This window comes from Furipterus horrens, unplaced genomic scaffold (genome assembly GCF_987537825.1).
Source record: "Furipterus horrens unplaced genomic scaffold, mFurHor1.1.pri manual_scaffold_3, whole genome shotgun sequence".
NCBI classification, from domain to species: Eukaryota; Metazoa; Chordata; class Mammalia; order Chiroptera; family Furipteridae; genus Furipterus; species Furipterus horrens.
Window position 1 is genome coordinate 18,136,472 of NW_028327173.1, and position 20,985 is coordinate 18,157,456.

The 20,985-nt window shown below is 40.5% G+C and overlaps 1 protein-coding gene and 2 non-coding genes across 9 annotated transcripts in view; all 3 read left to right on the forward strand.

Moving 5' to 3' along the window:
* PHACTR4 (phosphatase and actin regulator 4) overlaps positions 1-14,033 on the forward strand; it is a 77,161-nt gene extending 63,128 nt beyond the window's left edge. For all 7 annotated transcript variants that reach the window (XM_090268917.1, XM_090268919.1, XM_090268918.1 and 4 more), the window contains 7 exons: positions 1,069-1,253; positions 2,009-2,162; positions 6,019-6,074; positions 7,227-7,288; positions 8,593-8,730; positions 9,332-9,408; positions 13,108-14,033. In XM_090268917.1, the coding sequence (XP_090125043.1) occupies positions 1,069-1,253; positions 2,009-2,162; positions 6,019-6,074; positions 7,227-7,288; positions 8,593-8,730; positions 9,332-9,408; positions 13,108-13,123 (688 nt within the window). In that variant the 3' untranslated portion in view covers positions 13,124-14,033. The remainder of the gene's footprint in view (positions 1-1,068; positions 1,254-2,008; positions 2,163-6,018; positions 6,075-7,226; positions 7,289-8,592; positions 8,731-9,331; positions 9,409-13,107) is intronic.
* A 5,642-nt stretch (positions 14,034-19,675) lies between these two features.
* Positions 19,676-19,879, forward strand: LOC150014472 (small nucleolar RNA SNORA73 family). Its single transcript, XR_016510258.1, has one exon. It is a non-coding gene; the product is annotated as a small nucleolar RNA SNORA73 family (small nucleolar RNA).
* Positions 19,880-20,781: 902 nt separating this feature from the next.
* LOC150014473 (small nucleolar RNA SNORA73 family) lies at positions 20,782-20,985 on the forward strand. Its single transcript, XR_016510261.1, has one exon. It is a non-coding gene; the product is annotated as a small nucleolar RNA SNORA73 family (small nucleolar RNA).

The window sequence follows — 20,985 nt, forward strand, 5'->3', positions numbered from 1 at the left end:
AGCTCTATGTCTTACTCACTAGCTTGTAATAGTGTATGTTACTTAACCTTTCTGCTCTTCAGTTGTCTAATTTGTAAGCAGGAATAATACATATTTACATAGCTGTGTGAGAGGAAGTTTTACAGATTGGAAAGCACTAGTGCCTGACAGATAAGCTGGGTAGAAAGGGGACAGAGAGCAGTCTAGAGGAACATAAGTCTGAAAGACAGCTTAGTATTCCAGCCCCGTAGACTGGAACTGGTCCTCTTATTCTCTCCCTCATCTCTCCCCAAACACTGAATCTGCTTACACCAGTACTGGTCTAACACCTACTCTGTCTTTAAAATTCCAACGAATTGCGACTGAAGATTAACACCTTTCAGCAACTTGGAGGTGCACCTTACTAACTAAAAGAATTATAGGGCTGTTGCAGCATCCTGCTTGTTATTTGTTTTGCCATAATCTTTGTACTTGCTGTTATATCTATTTCATATCCTGGAAAGAGACCGTTTAGGAATTTGAAGGTAGACCAAGTCTTAGTTTTATGCCTGCAGAATGTAAAGGGGGAAAGTTGATTTTCATCTTTACTTCTCTGTGTTTCCTGGGATTAAATTATCATTTTCTCGTCCTGCATTGTTAAAACAGAGGGAAATGGATTAAATATTTGTATTAAATATCTTCCATGAGCCAGGAACAATGGTAGGCACTTGTGCAGTCTTCTCATTTCATCGGTCCCAGGCAAACTTGTACCTGCTGTGTAGACCATCAGGGCCCTGTGTGCCAGGAATTAGGGCATTCTAGAATTTGTCTAGTTCGTCCTCACAACAAGCCAGAGGGGTAGGTATCGTTCCCATTTACAGAAAAGTTAAGTAACTTACAAGCTAGTAAATAAGTTGTAGAGCTAGGATTTGAACCCAGAGCTTTTAGATTAATAGCAACTAAAAGAGTTTCTTAGCAAGATTGTTAAAGGAGTGAATCCTAAGTTATTTTATTCATGGACTTCCCCATAGGTAATCAGTATTTTCCCTTGCAAAATCAGTGGTCCTTTATGTTTCTGAAAGGAAAATATGATTTTGTTAATTTTATTAGTCCAGATGATGAAGAAGAGGAGGAGCAAACCCATCCGTCTGCATTCAGTGAAGAAGACATGCCACCTACCTCAGTCGTTCCTAGACTACCGCAGTGTCTGCAGGAGGAAGAGAAGGAGAGCGACTCAGACTCAGAAGGTCCCGTTCACTACCGAGATGAAGAGGATGAAGATGAAAGCCAGAATAGTAAGAAAGGAGGGGAAAGTAAAGGAGAAACTGCTTGTACAGAGAAAGCTACTTGCTGGTCTTAACGAGTGAACGATGAATGGAAACAGGCACCCTCTCCCATCGAGTCACCTGATGTTGGACTGTGAAGGGCTCTTGTCTCTGACATTCTGATATTCCCAGTGTTATAACATGCCAGGGAAAGGGAGCCATGTAGATTGAGTCTTTCAGGTTTTTCGTCAGTTTTTAATTAAAGAATTATTTACCTTGGTGGTATGAAAAAATGTGGAGGAAAGCTGGTATTTGGGTTACATTGTAAAGATGAAAGTGATGCTCTCCTTCAGTCTAATGAACTTACTGTGTTCATGGGGCACAGGAAAAAAAAAAATGTTCATGTACACAAATCTACAAACAATAGAGTTCCACTTCCTAAAGTGAGAAAACAGCCTTAAGAATAGGAATTTTATGAGGTGTGTTGGTACAAATACCTTGCTGCCATAATTCAGAGGGCTGTCCCATGCTTAGATTCTCCTATAGCAGTTCTTACTAAGGAGAAAAATACAGAGTCCTGGTAGAAGGGAGAAGATATTTTTAGCCCATCCGAGTCCATCTGGCAGAGAAGTTTTTAGATGTCTAGCTTTATGCACACTTCTGTGTTAGCTGGATGATTGGAGGCCGAGGAAGAAGCTGGCAGATGCGATGTTGTTTACTCAGACTCTTGCCTGAATCTCAACCAGCATAAACTTCAACATTATTTTTCTTTTTCTTGTGTAAAGGTGCTCTGGCCAACAAAGTAAAGAGGAAAGACACACTGGCAATGAAGTTGAACCACAGACCCAATGAGCCAGAGCTGGACTTGAATTCTTGGCCTCGAAAAAGCAAAGAGGAGTGGAATGAAATACGGCACCAGATTGGGAACACACTGATCCGGTAGGCTTTGGTTAGAATATACGTATTGATTTTATCTCATTATGACAGTATGTATGTTGGAGGTTTATTTTTATTTTGTGGTGGAGCATTCATTTATCCTTATGTTGTTTTTTAATTTTAGAAATAGTGCAATTTTTAAAAATATGTATTATGCCTGTTGGGTATTGTCTAAGAATTTGGAAATTAAACCATAAGATAGACATAAATACTTTTTTTAAGTTTTAGAGAATTCAGGTGGTTCCCAGGACTGCAAGACTCCTCTGTCATTTATCCAGTTGCTCAAGCATGAGATGCCAAGCCAATTAATTATCACTCTCATATTTTTAATATATCTGTTATACACATTCCATGTAACTGCTTCCATTTAAAGTGTTAATGTATTTTTCAAGTCAGCTGGAACCAGACACATAGAGGAACTAAATGTAGGCCAGTTTCTGCACATATAATACACATAATAGTCCAAGTATATAGACAGATGTTTGCCCAACTCAGTTGTGTCTCTTGGTAAAGTGAGGAAAAGGAGGTGGAACTCTTGACATATTGCTTACAAAGTAATTAGGGATGTCCATTAACTAAAATATATTCTCCTCTCCTAGCATAGACACCTGGCTTTGCTGTTGGCCAAGATGACAGTCTTAATGCAAAACTCTGGCCCTCTGATTGTCAGCAAGAGACCATCAAAATTAGGAATTAGTTAAAAATGGAGGTCTTTGGGCCCAAGGTGGTGTGGCTCAGTGGATTGAGTGCCAGCTTGTGAACCAAAGTGTCACTGGTTCGATTCCCAGTCAGGGCACATGCCTGAGTTGTGGGCCAGGTTCCCCAGTTGGGGGCATGCGAGAGGTAACCACACATTGATGTTTCCCTCTCTTTCTCCCTCCCTTCCCCTCTTTCTAAAAATAAATAAATAAATTTTTAAATAATAATAAAATAAATACATAAATATAAAAATGGAGGTCTTTGATAATTTTATTTTAAGATATATTATAAAGCTAAAGTAACCTAAACAGTATGATATTGACATAAAGATAGGCAAATAAACCAAGGAAACAAAGGATAGAACCCAGAAATACACCCACCCATATATGTACGACTCATTATTGAGAAAGGTGCAAAGACAGTTTCAGAAAGGATGGTTTTTTCCCACAAATGGTGCTGGTGCAAAAATAACCAATTCATGCCTTGCATCATATGCAAAAATTTAACTCAGAATGGATCATAGACTTAAGTATGAAAGCTAAAATTATAAAATTTCCAGAATAATATGGACCAATGATTCTTAGAAATGATCTCAAAAGAATGATTCTTAAGAGAAAAACATTGATAAATTGCACTTAATCAAAATTCTAAAACTTTTCTTTGAAAGACACTGTTAAGAACATGTGAAAACAAGTGGGAGAAAATATTTTCAAACCATGTATCTGATCAAGGTCTTACATCTAGAATATATGAAGAACTCTCCAAACTCAATAAGAAAACAAACAACCCAATTTTCAAAGAGGGAGGAAGAGAAGATTTCAGTAGACATATCACCAAAGAAGACATACAGCTGGCAAATAAGCATACGGAAAGATGCTCAACACCCTTAGTCACTAGGAAAATGCAAATTAAAACCACAGTGGCGTACCACTATAAGCCCACTAAGATGGCTAAAATTGCACAGTTTAAGACTGAAAATACCAAGAGTTGCTGAGAATAAAAAGCACCTGGATTCTCATACACTGGTGATGGGAATGTTAAATAGTAGAACTACTTTGGAAAACAACTTATAAGTTGTTGTTTTTTTTTTTTAAATCAAACATAGCCCTGACTGGTGTGGCTCAGTGGGTTGGGCATCATCCTGCAAATTGAAAGGTTGCTGGTTCAATTTTCAGTCAGGGGATATTCCTGGGTTGTGGGCCAGGTTCCTAGTTGGGGCCTTGCAAGAGGCAACTGATCAAGATTTCTATTGCACATCAATGTTTCTTTCCCTGTTTTTCTCCCTCCCATCCCCTCTCTCTAAAAATAAATAAATAAAATCTTTTTTAAAAAACCTAACATATACCTACATATGATCTAGCCATTTCCTAACTATTATTTTTAATAACCAAAAATAAAAATAGAAACAAATATCCATCAGAAGACGAATGAAAAAATCATGATATAGTCATGCAATGGAATACTACACAGCAATGAAAAGGAATGAACTATTTATAATGCCACAACTTGGGTGAATCTCAATAATTATGCTAGACCAAAAAAGAGTACATACCATATGATTATATAAAATTTTAGAAAATGAAAACTAATGTATAGTGATATAGACCAGATCAGTGTTTGCCTGGGGGCAGGGAAGTTCAGATTACAAAAGAAAATGAGGAGTCCTGGCCAGGTAGTTCAGTTGGTTAGAGTTTTGTTTGATATGCCAGGGTTGTGGGTTTGATCCCTGGTCAGGGCACATACAAGAAGCAATCAATGAATGCATAAATCAGTAGAACAGCAAATTGATGTTTCTCTCTCTCAAATCAATAAATTAAAATAAAATTTTTTAAAAATGAGAAAATTTTGTGGCAGAGATTAATAGTAGGTAGAGTTGTGTGTCCCCCACCCTCCCGCCAAAAAAAAAGTCCTAACCTCTGGTACCTATGAATGTGACCTTATTTGGAAGGAGGATCTATGCAGATATAATCAAGCTAAGATGATGTCATATTGGATTAGGGTAGGTTCTAATCCAATGACTGGTATTCTCAAAAGAAGGAAATTTGGACACACACACACACACGGAAAATGCTGTGTGACTGTGGAGGCAGAGACTGGAGTAATGCATCTATAAACCAAAGATTGCTGGCACCATGAGCTAGGAGAGAAGCGTGGAACAAGTTCTCCTTCAGAGCCTTCAGAAGGAACCAGTCTTGCCAACATCTTGATTTTTGACTTGTTGCCTTCAGAACTGTGAAAAATATATTTTATGTTCTTTTAAACCACCCAGTTTGTGTAGTAATTTATTACAGCAGCCCTAGGAAACCAATACTAGAGTGACGGATATATTCATTATCAAGATTCTGGTGATGGTTTCATAGTTGTACATATATGTCAAAACATCAAATTGTGCATTGTATTGTATGTCACTTATATCTTAAAGCAGGATTGTTTTTTTTTAATTAACATTTTAAAAAGAAGGTCTTATTCAGAGAGACAAGAAAAACTGAAATACATAAAGTTTTATATTACATATAAAATGGAGCTGTGAGTTCTCTGTGCAGAGACAATTAAAGAGTTATTAGCATGTGGTTCAAATACTGTCTAAGAAGTATAAAGAAATGAATAACTTTCTGATTCCAAAAATGATACGTTGTTCTTGGCAACATCTCAGAACTGTGGATGAGATGAGAAACTTCATAAAATATCTGACAAAGAGGACCAATTTTTAAAATTTCAGTCCTCATCCTGATTTCCTGAATCAGAATTTCTCTTAATGTGCCTTGATGATCTGTTTTAGCAGATTTCCTAAAGGAGCAAATCTGTTTGGGAGCCACCAGTCCAGCCCAAACCTTCATTTTACAGACAAGTACCCCTAGGGTCTGAGTGAGCTTTTTTTGTAGTGATAGGGCTTGTTGACATCAGAGCTACAGGTAGAATCCTGGCCTCCTGTCTACACGTACAGTTCTTTTTATATTGTGACATCTGTTTGAACACTTTCAATGTGAAAATTGTTTCATAAACAGTGAATCAGATAAACAAATGAAATATCAAAAGAGTTTGAAACTTTATTGATTTCTTGCTAGGGTAAGGGACTAATATAAACTAAGACCAAACAAATCTTTATTAATTAGGATTGGGAGGTTTAAAATAGACAAAACTCTTATTTATCTCTTTTTAGACGACTGAGTCAAAGACCAACTCCAGAAGAACTTGAACAACGAAATATACTACAGCGTGAGTCCAGCTATGGAAATAAAGTTGTATAGATTTTCTTTCTTTAGTTCTGATTTTAATATGCATAACAGAGAAGAGAAGCATTTCTTGCAATGGCCAAGGAGAGAGTGTTCTAGCCAAGGAAGGACTGACTGACTATTCATAGCTTTTCCCCAGAAGGAACAGAGTTCCCGTAAACTTTCTTTATGAGATACTACTATGGTATTGTTTAGTGTACTGGGATACTCCAGAAATTTAAGTTTTAATGTTCTCATGGTATCTTGAGACTACCTTGGGCATTTGGGAGTATTTCATAGTGTGTAGTAGACTCTGCCCAACTTTTCTGTTTCTTAAAGGAAGTAAAGTAGTGACTATGCATTTGGAGGGGACCTTCTTGTTCCTAGTGGAATCTGTGGGCTGGGGCCCAAAGCAACTCCCAAATACACAGACTTCCTGTTTTTTTCATCTTTTTAAGACTTTCATATCTCTAAAGTCACAAAATAGGACCATGTATATATTTTCTTTCTGTGTATATAATTAACTTTCTGAAATAGCATTCTAATGTGGTACAGGTTTACTTTTTCAGATTGTAGGGTGAGATTTGATCCTAAAACTCTCCACACCAAAGAGGATTAGGCATCGTAGGGTTACTAGTGGACGTGCTCAATTTGAACAATCCACCTCCTGTTCTCTCATCACTATTTGTATATATACAACTTAATCACTTAGTAAATTTTTAAAGTGTGGGAGTCTTTGTAGACATATCACACAAAATAGTGTGATCTCCATTGTAAGTGTTTACCTTTGAGCAAGAATCTGCAAAGGTGTTTTTAAAGGACTCATAGTATATATTTTCATCTTTGCAGGCCAAAGGCAAAAGGAAGCTGTTATTTAGGTATTTATCAAACCATTCAAAATATAACCATTTAAAAATGTAAAAACCAGTCTTAGCTCATGGGCAACTAGCTGGATTTGGTACCATAGTTTGATACCCTTGCTCTTGAGTATTTGACTATACCAGTTGACAACAAAATTGTCTTGGTTAGCCATTCCCCAAGTTCATATTTTATTCTGGCTTGGAGCCTATAAGAAACATCTGCCCTGTAATTAGTGAAAAGTTTGATATGCAGATCGCCATTGTGAAGTAGTATTTTTTGTTTCTGTCAACTGTAGCTAAAAATGAAGCTGATCGTCAGGCAGAAAAACGAGAGATTAAACGTCGGCTAACTAGAAAGGTAGGTGATCCCCGTGTTTCAGCCTGTCTCCTGAGTGCACATCTTATATTTGAATGACCTGTTTGATTGGAAAGAAGTGATTGACCTAAATCGCCATAGATTGCTATGAAAATAGAATACATGATACAAATATAGAAAATAATACAGCATTATCAGGAACTTTTTTTTTTTTCCATTTTCACTATTTTTTAAAAAGCCTGGCACAATAAGATGCTCAATAAATACATAAAACTTTTATTTGGTAGACCTGGAATTTTGATGTAGACTGTAAAACCTGTTAAAGTATAGAGATGGTAACAAGAGGAGTATGTAGCATTCAATTCTGCGAGACAAACTGGTTATTTTCTAATCAGGGAAAGAACTGAACGGATCCTTAGTTATAGCTGAAAACTACAAAAAAACAACTAGGATTTTTACCTTGGTTCCAGAGCAATTAAAGTAGAATCTTTTTTGTACCAGACATGGCTTAGCTTTTAAGCTCTGGGATTAGAACCTCTTTTCTTTCCTTCTCCCCATAATAGTTTCTAATGGCTTCCTGTAGATTCTGATTTGGTCTGAGTTCCCTGGGTATTTCTTAAAACGTAAGAATCCCCAAGAGAGTGAGGGGATCTAGACATTTTCTTCCCGATTTCTCCTACTTGTCCCCCTCCCCAGAATCTAAGGGACTGTCATTGATAGGATAGGGAAGCTACAGGCCTCAGCTGGACTCGATGCCTTCAGGTTGAGTAGGTCCCCTGAACGTACCGTCTTAAACCATAATTTAGTGCAGAACCTGCCGTCATGGACATTGTTCATATTGAAAGGAAATTCACCCTTAATACTACCCACTAGATAGTGTTTTCATATGAAACATATTCACTTTCTAATGGATTATATATGAGTTTTTAGCCCTAATCCTTTTGCTACTCAGACTGTGGCCCATGGACCAGCAGCATTGGCATTACCTGGGAGCTTGTAAGAGATGCAGAATCTAAGACCTACCCCAGACCAGCTTAATCAGAATCTGCATTTTAACCAGATCTCCAGATGTCTTGTACGCACGTTAAAGTTTGAGAAGCACTGGTAATACTGGTTACTTTGGTTTATAGCAATGGTTTTCAGTCTTCACTGTGCATTCAGAAACTTAAAAAATAATTCTCAGTACCCAGAATGTCTGGGGATAGACCACGCATCAGTAGTGTTTGAAGGTCCCCTTGTGATTCCAACATGCAGCAAAGGTTGAAGCCCTGGGTTAGAGAGAATTTTAATGCATGATTGATGCCGGACTCTTGGCATAGTCAACTAAGAAGCTCCATTTCTTTTAGCTCAGTCAAAGGCCAACTGTGGCTGAACTACTTGCCAGGAAGATTCTGAGGTTTAATGAATACGTGGAGGTAACAGATGCTCAAGATTATGACCGGCGAGCCGACAAACCATGGACCAAACTGACCCCTGCTGACAAGGTCTATCTCTCTCTCTCTCTTTATGCAAGACACTATCTAGAAAGGAGAACCACAAATAAAATTTCTATTTCTGATATAATGTTAAATTTGTAATCAAGACACACAATGTCAAGATGTACAAACCAAAACTTTATACTGATGACACCACCGCCACCACAAAACTGGAAGAAAAGAAAGCCCCTGCTACATCAGTACAAAAGTCTGGAAGGAAATAAAACACCCTTTTAATGATGGTTATGTTTGTTGGAGGGAGCTTGGGTGGTATACTTTAGTAATTGCCATATTTTACTTTTTAAATAGGAAAAGCATTGCTACATGCTGTGGAAACCATAAAATCTACAGTATCCCTTTTAAGCTCTTCAAGTTTTCCGATTTAACTGGAGATTGTAGGTTTCTTATGAGATGAATGGTGTTGGGAGGGGATGGGAATGGACTCAGAGCTTCCCCCAGTGAGCTGACCTGGCTTTTTTCTTCCTCTGGGCTGTCTGCTGCAGGTTACAGTGACTCCTAGAGTTAAGCACAGTAGAGAATAGATGGCAGATCACACTGCTGGACGACAGCAGACAGAAAATGCTGAAACATGTTTGTTTTTACTCCACAGGCTGCCATAAGAAAAGAATTAAATGAATTTAAAAGCTCAGAGATGGAGGTTCACGAAGAGAGCAAACATTTTACACGGTAAGAGCTGAAAGACCCAATTACTATGAACAAAATAACGTTTTACCAAAAAGCAAACATACCAGCCATTGTTTAGTTGGAAAGGACGCTAATGACATTGTTTTAAAGAACACTGAGGCCCTGGCTTGTGTGGCTTAGTGAATTGAGTGCTGGCCTGAGAACCCAAGGTTGCAGGTTGGATTCCTGGTCAGGGGACATGCCTGGGTTGTGGGCCAGGTCCCCAGTTTGGGGTATGCAAGAAGCAACCAATCAGTGTCTCTCTTGCACATTGACATTTCTCTCTCCCTCCCCCTCTCCCTAAAAATAAATAAATAAAATCTTAAAAGGATACTCAGTGTTGATTACAAGAAGACTACATTAAAGAAAAGGGATGAGAATTCAGAATTAGTAGTAAGTGCCTATACTAAATGTGGTGTTTCTTTGATTATCTTATTTAATCTTTGCAATAAACTTTCAAGGTGATAATTTCCTCATTTTATTGAAGAAACAGGCTCAGAAGGGCTAAGTAACTAGATTGACTTGCTAGTAAGTTACAGAACCAGGATTTAGGGAAAGGAATAAATGACTAAAAAGCTACAGGGAACCGTGGCCAGGTAGCTCAGTTGGTTAGAGCATTGTCCCAATACACCAAGGTTGCAGGTTTGATCCCCAGTCGGGGCACATACAAGAAGCAACCAATGAGTGCATAAATAAGTGGAACAACAGATTCACTCATGTCCCCCCACCCAATCTTTCCCTCTCTTCCTCTCCCTTTCCTTCCCCTTCTCTCTCCCTCTTTTCATCTCTCTCTAAAATCAATCAATAAATATATATTTTTTAAAGCCACTGGGTTCTCTCCCTGTGCCTCACTGTCCTAGGTTATATATGAGGAAATTGTTGTAGAGTTAGACAGGATCTTACCCTCTCCAGTTTCAGTTCTTTGTAGTACAGTGATGTTACCAATTTTGTATATAAATGTTATTTTTATTAGCTGTCTTCATGAAACAAGCCAAGAAATATTTTGATTTGGAATTACTGATGTGATTGAGGACACATCCGGTACCTAAAGAATCAGCTAGACAAAAATGAAAACACTGAACATATCTAGGTGACTCTCAGAATATTTATAAAAAGAGGCTAAATGAAGAAGATATAATGACAATTCCATTTTGCTATAAAGAGAAAGAATAAGCAAAGTTGGAAAATAAAATATTGTTAAACATTGTTCCTCACAGTACAGGCAGATGCTCTTTTAATTAGAGATTTTTTTTTTGTACTGAACTCTGACAGGAGTAGAGAAGGAAAATTCTCTGAACAGCAGAGCTACTATTCAGGGCGCTACACTGTGAACTCAAACAGCAAACCATACTTGCCAGTCAGGAAATTGTGGTCTAATTGGGAAAAGACTGGTGTACTACCAAATGTAGTGCAGTCAGTACGATAAAAGCCTCAGTCATTCTGAGTCCTCCGTCTGCCAGGTTTCGTTTCCCAATGCCACCATGTCCCAGCTCTGCCAGTGTTAACTGTTTTGATTGTTATTAGTAATCATAAGAAGGGACTATAGTGAACTACAAAGTGTCATAGAGAAGGTGATATTTAGGCTGGATCTTGAAAGTATGTAAAGTAATTTATCTGGACAAGAAGAAAGAAAGGAACGTTGTATTGTAAGCAGAAGGACTGGCTTTAGCGAGACTATGGGAGGTAGGAAAATGCCCAGCATTTCTGGGTAAAAGAAAATGTAGCTGGAGCAGAGGACCTATGGGGACAGTGTGGTGAGCTGAGACCAGCAAGATGCATTACAGTCACACTTTGAAGAACTTCGACCGTTATGCTAGGATATTGGAACCATTGGCTTTCTGTGTATTTCAGAACAAGCTCTGGTGGAACTGTGGAGGTGAGCTGGAAGGATAGAGAGACTAGCAGCAGGAAACCAGTTAGGAAGTAACTGAAATAGCCACAGTGAGCGTACTGGTAGCTCTCAGCAGGGAAGTGACGGTGAGAGCGTGAGGGGTTTGAAAGACATTTCAAGCATAGAATCAACAGGGTTTGGCAGTCTTTTTTCATAAGATTTTATTCTTTTTAAAATTATATTATATTGATTATGCTATTACAGTTATCCTGATTTTCCCCCTTTGTCCCCCTCCGCCCAGCACCCCCCACACCCTCAGGCAACCCCCCAACCACTGTTCATGACCATGGGTCATGTGTGTAAGTTCTTTGGCTACTCCATTTCCTATACGTACTGTACTTTACATCCCCATGGCTGTTCTGTGACTACCTATTTGTGCTTCTTAATCCCCTCCCTCTTCACCCTTTCCCCCACACCACCCTCCCATCTGACAACCATTAAAATGCTTTCTGTATTCATGATTCTGTCTCTGTTCTTCTTGTTTGCTTAGTTTGCTCTTTAGGTTCAATTGTTGATAGATTTGTATTTATTGCCATTTTATTGTTCATATGTTTGATCCTTTCTTTCTAAATAAGTCCCTTTAGCATTTCATATAATAATGATTTGGTGATGATGAACTCCTTTAGTTTTTTCTTCTCTGGGAAGCTCTTTATCAAGATTTGCCAATCTTTTTATCCCAGGGGTGAATCAAAAGAAGCAGTTGAAATGACTTGTAAGATCCCTTAACTTGTAATTTTTGAGGTCTGTGACTCCAATAAGGAGTGCAGGTGAACAGTTTAGGATATTTCTTCAGTAAATACCTATTGAGCAGCTACTACATGATACAGTGCTAGGCACTTGGGATATAGCAGGGAACAAGATAAAGTCCCTGCCTGTAACAAGCTTCTAAAAGAGGAAGGCAGCTCTGACTGTTGTGGCTTAGTGGGTTGGGCATCATCCCACAAACGAAAAGTTCACCAGTTCAATTCCCAGTCAGGGCACATGCCTGGGTTCTGGGCCGGGCCCCCTGTTGGGGTTGTGTGAGAGGCAACTGATCAGTGTTTCTCTTGCACATCGATGTTTATTTATCTCCCTCTCTTTCTACCTCCCTTCCTCTCTGTCTAAAATAAATAAATAGCCCTGGCTGGTATGGCTCAGTGGCTTGAGTGCCAGTCTGCCAACCAAAAGGTTACTGGTTAGATTCCAGGTCAGGGCACATGCCTAAGTTGCAGGCCAGGCCCCCAGATGGGTGTGTGAGAGGCAACACATCAGTACTTCTTGCACATTGATATTTCTCTCTTTTTTCTCCTCTCTTCCTCCTCCTCTAAAAAATAAATAAACAAAATCTTTAAAAAAATAAAAGAGGGAGGCAGACAATAAACAAACTGGAAAACAAATTATCCATGTTGAGTTTGCCGAGCCTGTGCCACATTGAAGGTGGAAAGGCCTAGAATACAGGCGGGTATTCAGCCTAGAGTGCAAGGAGAGACCAAGGTCTAAAGGTAGCAAATTTATGAGAAAAGATGGTGGCTCTTAAGAGGGAACTTGTTTTTAAAGAGTGCACTGAGGAAAATGGACCAGGAAAGCATACTGAAGAAAAAGGAAAACTAGAGAAAAGACAGGGTTATGGAGGCCAAGACAAGAGAGTTGTGAAGAAGGAAGGAAGAGGGTCAGGAGTACCAGATGCTACAGAAAGGTCAGGAAGAAGCACAGTGGAGGAGAGGCATTTTTTTAAAAAAGTTAAAACATAATATTTCACTACTATTAATGTAGTAATGGCAAAGCAATTTACAGTATCTGGTAACTTGGCTCTTTTTGATCCTCTGTTTTAGCTACCATCGTCCATGATGCTGAAGTTTGAGAAAGGAATAAACAACCCCCCAAACAGGGCTACTTTGCTGCTTCAGTCTCCAGAACGACATGGCGGGAACGTGAGCACTCACCAGCACAGCCGGGACTGAGTCCCCTGGGTATGCTTCCGGGGCGAGCAGCACTTCTGTGAATGTAGCATTTCACTGGAATGGATTCTCATGTGGTGCCTTGAGCAAAACTGAACACTGTCAGTGCTTTGAACTTTTTAATATCACAGCATATTGGAGGGGTCTTCCCTCCCCAGTCACAAACAGTCTGGGCCGCTCACAGGGTCAGAGTTTTCTTGGCTGCACCACACCCGGGCCCCGAGATGACCGCCTGCGCCGAGGCCCAGTTCGCACCATTAGCCTTACCTGCTCTGTCCTGGTGGCGAGACCCACTGTGTAGGCACCAAATTCTAGCCGTCCAATCCAGTTTGTGGTGGGGACAACCAAGAGGACCCCACTCTTCTGGCCAAGGAGCCCCCACTTCCAGGGGGTGCCTTCACGCCACGCTGGCCGTCAGCGCTGCACTGTACCCCTTGTAACACAGCAATGTAGTCCTTCCCGGGCCAGCCAGCCTGGAAGAAGCTCAGGATCTGCAGTGCTTCCTTTCTGACACAGGTTATCCTGATTTTTACTTTTTACAAAAGTCTTGGAGTGGTAGAAACTTACGTTCACGCTGACCTGCAACCAGATTTCGAGTTGGAAAAATGCAAAAGCATGTATGTTTTCCGTATACAAAACCAGAAAAGCCTTTATGTTAATGCCAACTTGGCAGAAAACTGACTCATGGCTTAAATGTTAAAAGCTGTTGTACTTTTATTGTACCAAATGATACTGTAAATCATTTTTTAAAAAGGATTTTGTTTATTTACTTCTTAGAGAGAGGGGAAGGGGTGGAGAAGGAGAGGAACATTGATGTGCAAGAGAAACATTGATCAGTTACCTCTCACATGCCCCCAACCAGGGAACCCGGCCTGCAACCCAGGCATGTGCCCTGACTGGGAATCAAACCTGCAACCTTTAGGTTCAGAGGCTGGAGCTCAATCACTGAGCTATACCAGCCAGGGCTGTAAGTCATTTGACCAGTAGCTATATTCTCCTCCGTGACGCAGAGTTGTAGCAGCTCTGTGGGGGCACTTGTGTTCTGTCAGTGCCCGCACTTTCAGGCAGAATCACAGCAAGACCCTAGGGACGCTGTGTTGGGTGCTAAGTAGGAAAGGCCTTGGAGAAACAAGCAGGAGGAGAACAGGCATGACCCACTGCGCCTCTGTAACTCAGCACTGGTGTTTGTCCTCCCCGCTGCCCGTCTCTGGCAGCGTCCGCCTCACTCATTCCTAGTCTTCCAAGCTGGAGCCAGTGTAGTTGGTGCCTGGGCACTGGCTCAGTCCCCACCCCTCTTTTTTTGTAATATATAGAAGTATGATTTCCTTAAACATGATTCAGTTGCTTTCTTTGAATTTTTATTGAAAATCTTACAGCCTCACTATTTCCCTCTAATTCCTACCCACGTTAAATGGAAGAAAGAAATAGTTTCTATTTGACTGATGAATGTGGCTTTTTCTCTTGTCATGTTCACAAAATTGTGGCTGTTTTTATAGATTTCTTCTGCAGTCCCCATTGTTCTTTATGTAATTTCAGCAGCTTTTTCTGTTTTTCTCCTGCGTGTCCATTAATATTTGCTGAACAATCAGAATGTCATGTCAAAACAAAAAAGCTGAAGCAACCTTAAAGAGTAGTGCCCTCTGTCTGTATGGGGAATGGGAGGCATTGGATTTCTTAGTTACTGTCAGATCCTTTATGGCTATGGAGATATACCGGATTCACAACTCCTTGAAACTTAATTAACATCTGGTAGGTCTGAGGGAAAGCTAAGTGACAACTCTATGAAGCTGTTAGAGAGCTGTATGTAAGGTGGCCACACATTAACTGCTAACTTGACTTCTAACCTTTCTATCTTGTTGGTTTGATATTAGTTGGCTTATGGCAGAATTCTCTGTGGCTTACAATAACATTCTCAAACCCTTCCTTCACTGCCTTTCTTTCCCTTAATGTGCCAAGTTTGAAATAGGATTTGATTTTCTGAGTTACTTGTCTGCTTTCTATGTGCCACCAAGGAGTCTAGTTAATCTTTCATCTCATTCATGTTCTTTTGAAACAAGATATTTTGGGGGTCAAGTCTGTTCAGGTGTTTTTATAATATATGTGTGTATATATATATATATATATATATATATATATATATAAAGGATTTTGTGTCCTTCCCATGTAAGTAACAATTCACAATCATGCTGTATAGAAGAAACAAAAACCTGATGTATTGTACTTCAAAATGCTTCCCTGATGTACAGAATCTCCTTGTAAAATAAGTAATTGCATTGTATATCAGTCATCCTACCAATATTAATTATTAAAGTATTTTAGAATTTTAAAAAATCTATGCTATTCTGGTATTAAGTGTTTATTTTATGTTCTACCTTATTCTAAAAGATTTAAGCCAACTTAAAAATTATATCTGAAATACTGCTAGACATCCTTAATGAGAAGTAGATGGGAGGGGATGGGGTGGAAATAATAGTAAGAACATTAAGTGTAACCAGAGATGAAGGTCGCTCATATTTGTGACTGTGTACACATATGGAAAAAGAATAGGCTTCAGAGAGGAAAACCGACATGAACCCCATACTATGTACCAGGTAACTGTACTCAGTTCTTTATCCTATTTACCCTAGTCTGGCAGGTAAGTAGAAATACACTCATTTTACCAGTGAAGAACCCAAAAGGTGAAGTTGCTTCCCCAACATCAAAGCAGATTGTGTAATCACTGTATATATTCAAGGACAAGCAGTTGCATCCCAATCATCTGTACAAGGATTACTTGTATGGACCACACACAATTAGACCTCAGGCTGACATCGCAATAAGACAGCTGATACCTAATCTACTCCTCCCTGGCTAGAAGCCCAGTTTCATTCCATGTGGCCTCACCAGTGACTCACTTTCTACTTGTCACTTTGGAGACTGGCCTTGATTAGTGCACCACCCTTTACCAAGGGTTTAAAGAAACCATGAGTCAGAACTCCTGTCACTGTGTTCCACCTGCTTCCAAATTTTCCTTCTACTAGTCCTCCAAAGAAGCTTCAAATTGCCATTACCCTTTTGAGGTTAAATATTGTCTCCAGAAGGGTGGTTTGCAGGGGCACATTGCCCAATGTTGGCTGAAACAATGAATGACTAGTGTTCTTAAGGATTTAGATTACTGTACCCAGGAGAGGGAGGACTGGAGTAGAATGAGAAGTTTGGAAAACCACTATCAAAAAGGGGGAGCCCAGTGGATATTAAGTGGAAAGGGATGAGATAAGAAGTGTCCTTATAATGTACAACAAAGAGAAGCCAAGGCCTGAAACCAAAATACAGCCAACTACTGATTTTAATTAGAGCTCTAGGAGGCCTGAAGGGAAAAGGAAAAGCAGGAACCACCAGCAGCCGTCTTTTTTGTGGATACCATCAATTTCTTGCCCCAAGAATTTTTTCTCCTTTATAAAACACAGGTCATCTGACAGGAACAAACACCCTCAATTTCCCTCCATCTGGTACTGAGGAGACACACACCACTCATTCATTCATTCATTTAATGTTTATCTCCTTCCTACCTGCCCCCAAATCTTCCTTGGACCCTATTTTCTCTTCAGTCTATTACCCTATCTCCTGCTTTTCCTTCACATAATCTATTTTAACATTAAACAATTTAAATTTCTGTAGTTGAGCTAAATAAGTGACGAGTGGAGGAGAAAGGCTTGATAGAGATGTAAACTAAACAACAGGCTCCTCGACACTGGATATGACCTCTGATCTGTATGCACTGTTTTCCATTTCTAAAGCCATGTTCACTCAACTCATTAAAATCCAAACTAAATCTTGCCCAGGCTCAGCTGATTTAGAGCTCAGTCCCTTGCACAAAAAGGTTGCTGGTTTGATTCTGGTCAGGGCACATACCTAGGTTGTGGGTTTGATCCTCGTTCTAGACTCATACAGGAGGCAACTGACCGATGTTTCTTACATTGATGCTCTCTCCGTCCTTGCCTCTCTCTGTAAAATCAATAAACATATCCTCAGGTGAGGATTTTTGTTAAGTATTAAAATCTAAAGTAAATCTAAAATAAAAATGTCTTTCCCTGAGGTAACCAGTGACTTTTGAATTGCCACATCAAAAGCCTGTTCCCAGCTCTAAACGTATTTGACTGCTCTGCAGCATTTGATGTTTTGGGCCATGTCCTTGTCTTCAAAATTTCTTCCTTAACTTCTCGGACATCAGAGTTTCCTGATTCTTCTCTAATCATGTTTTCTCTGGCCTGCTGGCTTCTTCCCTGACCACCATTTAAATTACAGGTTTTCATGTCCTCTCATCATTCTCCCTGCTCTCCCAAGGTGACTTCAGTCATCACTCTTATTCTGATAACTTCTTTAAGATTTTATTTATTTATTTTTAGAGAGAGGGGAAGGGAGAAAGAGAGGGAAAGAAACATCAATGTGTGGTTGCCTCTCATGCATCCCCAACTGGGGACCTGGCCCACAACCCAGGCATGTGCCCTGACTGGGAATTGAACCAGTGACCCTTTGGTTTGCAGTCTGGTGCTCCATCTACTGAGCCACACCAGCCAGGGCTTATTCTGATAACTTCTAAATCTTTATCTACAACTCAGGTTTCTTGCTGGATTCCAACCCTATATACAATTGCCCTTTGGAGATTATATACATATATTCTCCAAATGTTCCCAACATAATTTATATGCTCCTATAATTTCTACCCCCACAGCCTACTTTCTCAATTACTAGAGTTAGAGACTACCATATGTTCAGCCTCCCAAGCCTGAAACTTTGGTATTATCTCCAAGTTCCTCTCTTACCTTGAAGGTCCAGCAGGGCAATAAATTCTGTGCATTCTCTACCTCAGAAATGTCTCTTGATTTATATGTCTCCTCTTGCCTTGTTTACCATTCAAATCCAGTGTCTGGAGGACTTTATAACTTCCAGTCTCTTCGATCTATCCTTCAATATTGCCATTAGAGTTACCTTTCTAAAATGCAAAGGCAGTTATAGCAATCCTTTACTTCAAAACTTACTGGCCTCTAGTTAACCAGATAAAATTTAAACTCGGCCTGGACTACAAGATATTTTGTAATTCAGCTCTTCCCTACTTTCCAGGCACTTCTCCCTTCAATGTTCCTCATCAAGCTGATTTCTTGCCCTTCCTGGGAGACCACTGGTCTGTCAGTTCATCAACCTGAAATGCTGTCATCAGCCACACTCCACTGTCTTTTAATTTTAGCCAATTCGCGAAGGAGCACTTGTCCTACTTACCCACGGATTTATCAAATGTTTATTTCATATGCGACAGGGCAGATTCAATCCCTTTTTACTTTTCGCATTTCTCTAGATGTCTTTTATCTATTTTGCATACTTATTAAGCCGACGTTATTTCTGGCGAGTTTATTTAACGGCACATTCTCCATATTGAGTGAACTGAGTGTAGAGAAGTAAATTTGCTATTAAAAAAGTACTTATCTTCCTATATACTCAACTCAGTTTCTGCATTTTACGCCTGCCAGCCAAGTCGCGCGCTAGGGCTCTCTGTCGCGAGAAATCCCTGGGCCAGGTACGGGTGGGACTTACCCGGAAGTAGATTCTGCTAGCACCCTTAGGGAATTTCTGATTCGCTAACTGCGCATGGCGCGGCTCAGGCGCAATAGACATATCCGCTCGCTTCAAAAGGTATAAATAGCGATGACTTGGCACGCTCGGTCTTTTCGGGGAAGACCTTTGTTCGGTGCAGGTAGTGGTCGGTGAGTGTTGTTGTCCGCCTGGCATCAATGCTAGGTCCGGTGGTCCGGGCCTTTCCCGTAGCGATGATGATATGTAGAGGGATTGCTTTCAGCGGCATGCGTGCTAATTACGCTTCGTTCGTGCAGCGGCGCTGGATCGGATGTGGGCCGTGGAGGTCTCGCGGTCCGCGGGTGATGGCCGTCATCATTGGGGACGAGCGCCGACTTGCCACTCTGGTTTGCCGAGACGCTGAAAACGCAGCCCCCACCCCCACGCCCACCACGCTGTCCATGTATTACCTACCTCCTAGCAGTCGCGTTGTCCTCGGTGCAGTTAACACGCTTTTGTTCTCGACTTATAACGGCGTTTGAGGCCTGATTCTGAAACGGACGGCTCTCAATTTGCCGCCAAGTAGTTCGATCATTTAGCGGTAACTTAACGGCTTCAAATGAGCGGTTTAAAGATTAAATTAACTGCTGCCTAAACGGCTCTTTATTTACCATTTCTTTGGCAGCGTTGTTAATTGCATGTTGTAGTTTCTAGGTGTGTTTGCAGTGACTGAAAACTAAATAAGGTTACTGACAAAACTGTTCATCCGTCTTGAACTCTAGTTCTGTTGACTTTGGGGAGTTCAGGATCCACTACAACGTGGATATCCCTAGGAAGTCGCTGTGGTCTGGATGAAATTAATTTCTAGGACAGTAGTCTGAATTAAAATACATAACCAACGTGGATACCCCGGGAGGTCACTCTCCCCGGGCTCTGTCCAGGTGGCACAGGGGAGCGTAGGGCTCTGCCCTGTGACGTATAGTCCCTTTCCACGACGTTGGAGAGAAAGCCGGGCCTTGGGTCTGCGCCTGCATATTCCTACAGCTTCTCAGAGTCCTTTGGACAATGACTGAGGAGACAAACCATGCAGGAAACATCTCTAGAGCGCAGTTTTCAACCTGTGTGCCCCGGGAGTTTTTAAAATAGGCACTGCTGCCTGGCTTTAGTCGGGGGCACTGACCTCTTGTTCCTTAAGATGGGCAAAGTTTTAAAAAATGACGAGCCAACACAGTAGGTGTTCAGTGTGAATGAATGAAAGTAAGCTCTCTTACCTACCTTGTTTTGCAGCCTTCAGTCAAGATTCCAAACAACTGGATTTGGGGTAAGTAAATGTATGAATTGGTTTTGGCTTTTCATGAAGGTGCTGTTTCTGGTTAATGCATCGAGATAGACACTGCTACATTTTCATAGCCATGTTGACAATGGTTCAGTTGTGTGATCATGTTCTGGGGAGATGTCTTTTTCTTTTCCCCCCAGTAAAACTGCTAAGATTTTCATGTTAATTCTGTGATAGAGGGAAAATTTTCTATTTAGCCATTGAAAAAACTATGATAGCTTGGATTGACTTAACCAGTCATATCCAAACTTACACTTGAGGCATTTGGTGTAAGTACCCCCTCAAAGTCCATCCACTGGAGCTGGGGGTTTGATCTCATGCACAATCCTTTTTCATGGTATTGGAGTACAAGCTGGGCGTATGTGCCGGCATGTTCCAACAATGAATTGAACAACTGATTTAAGTAGATGAACCATGAAATACTATATAGAAATTACTGGTTTGGAATTGATTAAAAACAGCTAGTAAACCAGTAGGCAACTTCATGTGTAGTATGAGGTGAAGAAAAAAAATTTTTTTAAGTGAATCTTTTTAAAAGACTGAGGGGGTAATGTTGTTTAGCAGTATGTATTCTACTCTAGTTTGTGATGAATCAGCAACGTGAATATCTCTGGGAAGTTCCTGTGGTTAATTTCTAGCACAGTAGTCTGAACTAAAATACATAGCCAACGTGGATACCCCGGGAGGTCACTCTCCCCGGGCTCTGTCCAGGTGGCACAGGGGAGCGTAGGGCTCTGCCCTGTGATGTATAGTCCCTTCCCACGACGTTGGAGAGAAAGCCGGGCCTTGGGTCCGCGCCTGCATATTCCTACAGCTTCTCAGAGTCCTTTGGACAATGACTGAGGAGACAAACCATGCAGGAAACATCT